The sequence below is a fragment of the Centroberyx affinis genome, unplaced genomic scaffold, assembly GCF_046629955.1.
Source record: "Centroberyx affinis isolate AG114_WGS23_722 - 3 ecotype Tasmania unplaced genomic scaffold, CSIRO-AGI_Caff_v1 ptg005114l_1, whole genome shotgun sequence".
Taxonomy (NCBI): Eukaryota; Metazoa; Chordata; class Actinopteri; order Beryciformes; family Berycidae; genus Centroberyx; species Centroberyx affinis.
Window position 1 is genome coordinate 52,501 of NW_027282533.1, and position 4,390 is coordinate 56,890.

The 4,390-nt window shown below is 41.4% G+C and overlaps 1 protein-coding gene across 2 annotated transcripts; it reads right to left on the minus strand.

The window, feature by feature from the left end:
- Positions 1 to 589: 589 nt before the first annotated feature.
- On the minus strand, positions 590 to 4,065 carry LOC139666757 (centrosome-associated protein 350-like). Of its 2 annotated transcripts, none has more exons than XM_071546075.1 (8): positions 3,932 to 4,065; positions 3,520 to 3,626; positions 3,305 to 3,389; positions 2,808 to 2,992; positions 2,620 to 2,716; positions 2,377 to 2,524; positions 1,882 to 2,121; positions 590 to 889 (listed from the first exon to the last, which is right to left on the minus strand). In XM_071546075.1, exons 2-8 carry the CDS (start codon positions 3,592 to 3,594, stop codon positions 832 to 834), a joined length of 888 nt encoding a protein of 295 aa, XP_071402176.1. In that variant the 5' UTR covers positions 3,595 to 3,626; positions 3,932 to 4,065; the 3' UTR covers positions 590 to 831. The 2 variants fall into 2 exon arrangements, with proteins under 2 accessions (XP_071402176.1, XP_071402177.1); XM_071546076.1 differs by having other exon boundaries at positions 3,520 to 3,595; positions 3,932 to 4,001.
- Between the last annotated feature and the right edge of the window lie 325 nt (positions 4,066 to 4,390).

A 4,390-nucleotide genomic window follows, 5' to 3' on the forward strand; every position in this document is an offset into this window, starting at 1 on the left:
AACTACTCTTTTGAAATAAACAGAAACAGTTCCATATTTTCCAAACATGATTGAAACTACTATGTTATCTTTAAGTAATTTGTCTCCCACATTGGCAACATCGTGTAAGTCTTTCAGGCTCACGTCAAGTCAAACTCTGTCAGCGACAAGGCAGACAGATACCATCACGATTTGACCTTTACAGAGCGATTAACATGGTATGTTTTGGCAGAAGTGGAATATGAAGACGTGCTGAAATGGATAGAGATGCGTTGATATAGGTTTGTGAGGAGTGAAAATCCCCTCGAGCAAAAGCAGAGATTTGAGTGCCACTCAAGACAGTACAAAAATCCTTTTGCTTACATTGCTCAACAGGTTCTTGAGGCTTTGTTTTTTTGTTATTTCATATTTTTTCTTTCAAATCTTAAACTTTTGCTTGCAATTCAGTGATTGACTCTGAGGACTTTTTTGCTTGGAAAATGCATTGTCTCTGCTTTTTGAGTAGACTGACACCACATGTTAAGTGATTATTATTTGCTAGTCTAATGTTACTGTCCCTCCAAGCCTCACACAATGCCCCATACAAAGAGAGAAGAAAGTTGTTGTTGTTTATTTTATTGTGAATAACACTTCAATTTATGTCTTCACAGTTTTAAAAGACACACACTACATGTATGTATTGTCAGTATTTGCCTTGATATGAGATTTATCCCCACTGTAATTCAGTCAAACACTTCAGATCAGATGCATGACTATAACTGGCATTTTGCATTCAGTTGATCCTCCAGTCTGTTGAATTTTCCATACATCCAGATTGGCAGCTCTACCAGATACAGTATGTCTGTGTTTTTGTCATTCCCAGGCCATCAGTAGTTTGTTGAATGGTACAAAGGCACCATAGCCAGGCTTGCTGCATAGGACAGAAGCAGAAGTAACAAGAAATGAATATGATGGACATGGCTGGAGTTAACTTAAAATCAAAACCCTTCTGACTTCAAGGACTAAACTCCTGACTGAAAGGAAAATACACACAGAAAGTCTATGTACACATGGGTAGTTTATGTGCTTACTGTATCACACTACATGGGTTTATGAAGATAAGATTAGATTTAACCTACCCTAAAAACCCTTTTCTACCATAATGAGTCAAATTTGTTATCACTCTGGACAAATGAGTGTACTCCTCACATCTCAAGTGTGGTAATTTGAGCCTCCCAACTTGGCCTCAGGCTGAGATTTGCATATTCAGCTCAGCCACTGCAGAGCTGAAGTATGTCTGGAGTTAGGAATCCTTGGCATTATGTGACTGTTAGACGCCTGCGGGCGTGATGTCTTCATTCACACAGAGACTAATGTAATGTTACACATTTAACGCTGACCTTAGGAAACCATAGACCAACAACAGATTATTTATAGAAGCCAACTACTGTACCCTAAACTGGCACATAAGAAAAATATAGTTAATGTATTTTATAAACCTGCACAGTGATTTAAGAGTAAATTTAAGAAATAAATAGCAACTTCTAGTAAGTCCGCCCCAATACATACAAAGACGACAAATAACCTTGAAGAAGGCTAAGCGCTGGAACACGCAGGTTTAATAAAGTTAAAATTCTTCCAGTAAATCAACTTGTGTTGCTGAATTATTCTCTACAAATACGCCCCAAGAAACCAGCTTTCAAAAAGTATTCAAATTTATTACACAAAGAAGCATTTCAATTGCCTACTTAAGAGAATATTTGAATAATCCTAAATAAAGCATCACTTAGTGACTTAAAGAGGACACTTCCATGTTTCATAGATTACTAATCCAACACTCTCCAAGTCAAATTGCACATGCTGAGGCACAAGGAAGCTACCTGTTGCTTGTGCTCACACAGCAAAGGAAATGAGATCAGTTACCATTCAAAGTAGCTCTGTCCCCTGTGGCTGCCATCTTGCAGTCCATGATCAGGTGTCTGCAGCTCCACCCCGAGGTGGAGATCTGGCTCCCCCTGCAGGTGGCCCAGGAAACGGATCGTCCCTGTGCTGATGCGTCCAGACGGCAGCATGACTCTGACCCGGTGACCCAGCTGCAGGTCCATGGGGGAGTGGGGGACAAAAACCCGGTGAGGCCCTGGGGACACCCTCCATGACCCCACACTGGAGGAACAGAGGGTTCGCTCGTCTTAGTCAGTGTGTGAGACAGTGTGAAATATAATGACAAAGATGGGGATGATTGTTATTCTATGGTACTTTTATTAACATTAGAAAGGGCAGTGATATGACTTACAAAGAAGGTATTTTTACATCCAATTGCATATTTTATTAATAATATCTAACGTTTGATGCTGGAATATTCCAGAAAAAAAGCATTGTTTTCTAAAACTGCCAGCCAGTGAAGATGAAGAGCTGTACCTGGTGGTGGAGGACAGAACGGAGGAGGGTCTGGAGCCCAGTGCCGATGATAAGGATAACTGGCTGCCTGACAAGCTGCTTGCACAAGTGTCGCCTCTTGATGACACCTCAGACCCTCTGTGTTGGTACGACAGGCGTGGTGGACTGCCTGTTAACGTCAAAATACCAGTTGAAATTGTTATTTAGATCAAAGGCATGGATCAAAAATTCAGAATGAACTAAATCTGGATGATTATTATTTACTTGAGCTCTCCTCAAATGCTTCTCCGTTGTCCACGCCTGACTCTCCTCGGTCATCATAGCTGCCCACCTTCACCAGCGTCCCGGTCTCTGAGGCCAGCTGAGCAAGAGGAGATAGGTTATCATCGAATTAAGTCATAGACACAAACGCAAACTCACACACACACACACACACACACACACACACACACCTGATTACGCAGCTCTTCATGTTTCCTCTGCAGCTCTGTAAACCTCCTTTCCCAAGATGCCCTCTCACAAGCGATCCTGGTCTTGAGAGACAGGATCTCCTTCTCAGTTTTGGTCAGTCTCTTATGAAGGGCAGTCGTACGGTCAGGACTGCCTGGTATGGCTGCACTCCCTTTACCCTCAGACCCTGCCAAATCAAGTCAAATAATGCAATCATATAATGAATTTAATGACAAACATACTCAGAAGATGTACAGTGGGAGCCAGAGCCACTGGGATAAACATGAAATAAAATGTCCAATGGAAAATGGAAGGTGTTCTTTCGTGATCCAAAAAACAAGAGGACCAATGCACATGGAGGCATGTGGCACTGAAACGCACCAATCTTTTTTAATTTAAATGTTGAATAGATCAATACCAGATAAATAAAGAGATTTTATGTGAAAATAATGATTGGTCTGTTTTTATATTCATTTTATTTTGGTAGATGGATTCTTACCTGCATGTTGTCTCTGCTGGTAGCTTGTGTCTTCTGTAATGTGTTGTTCCCGTGGTAAGAATTTGATTGCATTGTACGGGCATATCTGCAGTGCAAAAACCATAGCTTGGTCAATATTATACTAAGCATTTACCATAAATACCAACCTGTATCAACTAAATTACAACATGGAGGATGAATTTGACATAGCATAGCATAGCATGGCATCCACTGACCCAAAGGAACCTGCAGGTGCACAGTATCCCCTTGAACGTCCATGTAAATGCAGACCACAGGATGCACGCCATCATGCTGAAGCACGTTCACATCACATTGTTGTATTCTGACTCAGGAATGAATGTTGTTAATGTTATATAAGAATTACAGATCATCCAGTAGCAAGGTAATACAGTTGAAATGGCAATGAATCTCCACATTAGAATGCATCAGTATGCGTTGTTGTACAGGAATGCGGTCTAATGATCCCCAATGCTCAGCTGTAGGCTTCTAAATAAAGTATACTATGTAAGTTTGTATGCTGCCACACTATGGCTTCATACACATGAGTGTGTACACAAACAAACACACAAAAACACATACACACGCAAGCTTACTATAACAACTATATAGGCAGAGCTGGACACCAACCTTTGCCAGAGGCTTGACTGGTGGACGGGAGGAAATAATCACTTGTGAAGTCATCAGGAAACTGGAGCTCCCATTTCTGTTCAATGGGCCTCTGTCCTAGTCCATGGTGAATGCTAAGATAGCGCACAGGGCGCACTGACCTGTTGCTATGCACTGAGTCTGTGTGGACAGTGCTGCTGACGACTGCTAGGTAGATAAATCTTGTCTAATCTTCTTAGTCATGCAGCTACACAGTCCAGTTGCATCCAGGCTGCTTAATTTGGTCTACTGAGCCTGGCCGTCTATGTGAATAAGTGTGAATGAGCTTCCATAGGCAGCAGTACTATTAACCCAGTGGGAGGAAGGGAGACTCAACAGCATACTAAGCTAATGTTTGCCTTTTCATTAATATGCACTATCCTTTTGGACCCATAATTCATGTTTTTGTTGTTGTTGCTTTTGTTTGTTGTTGTTATTTGG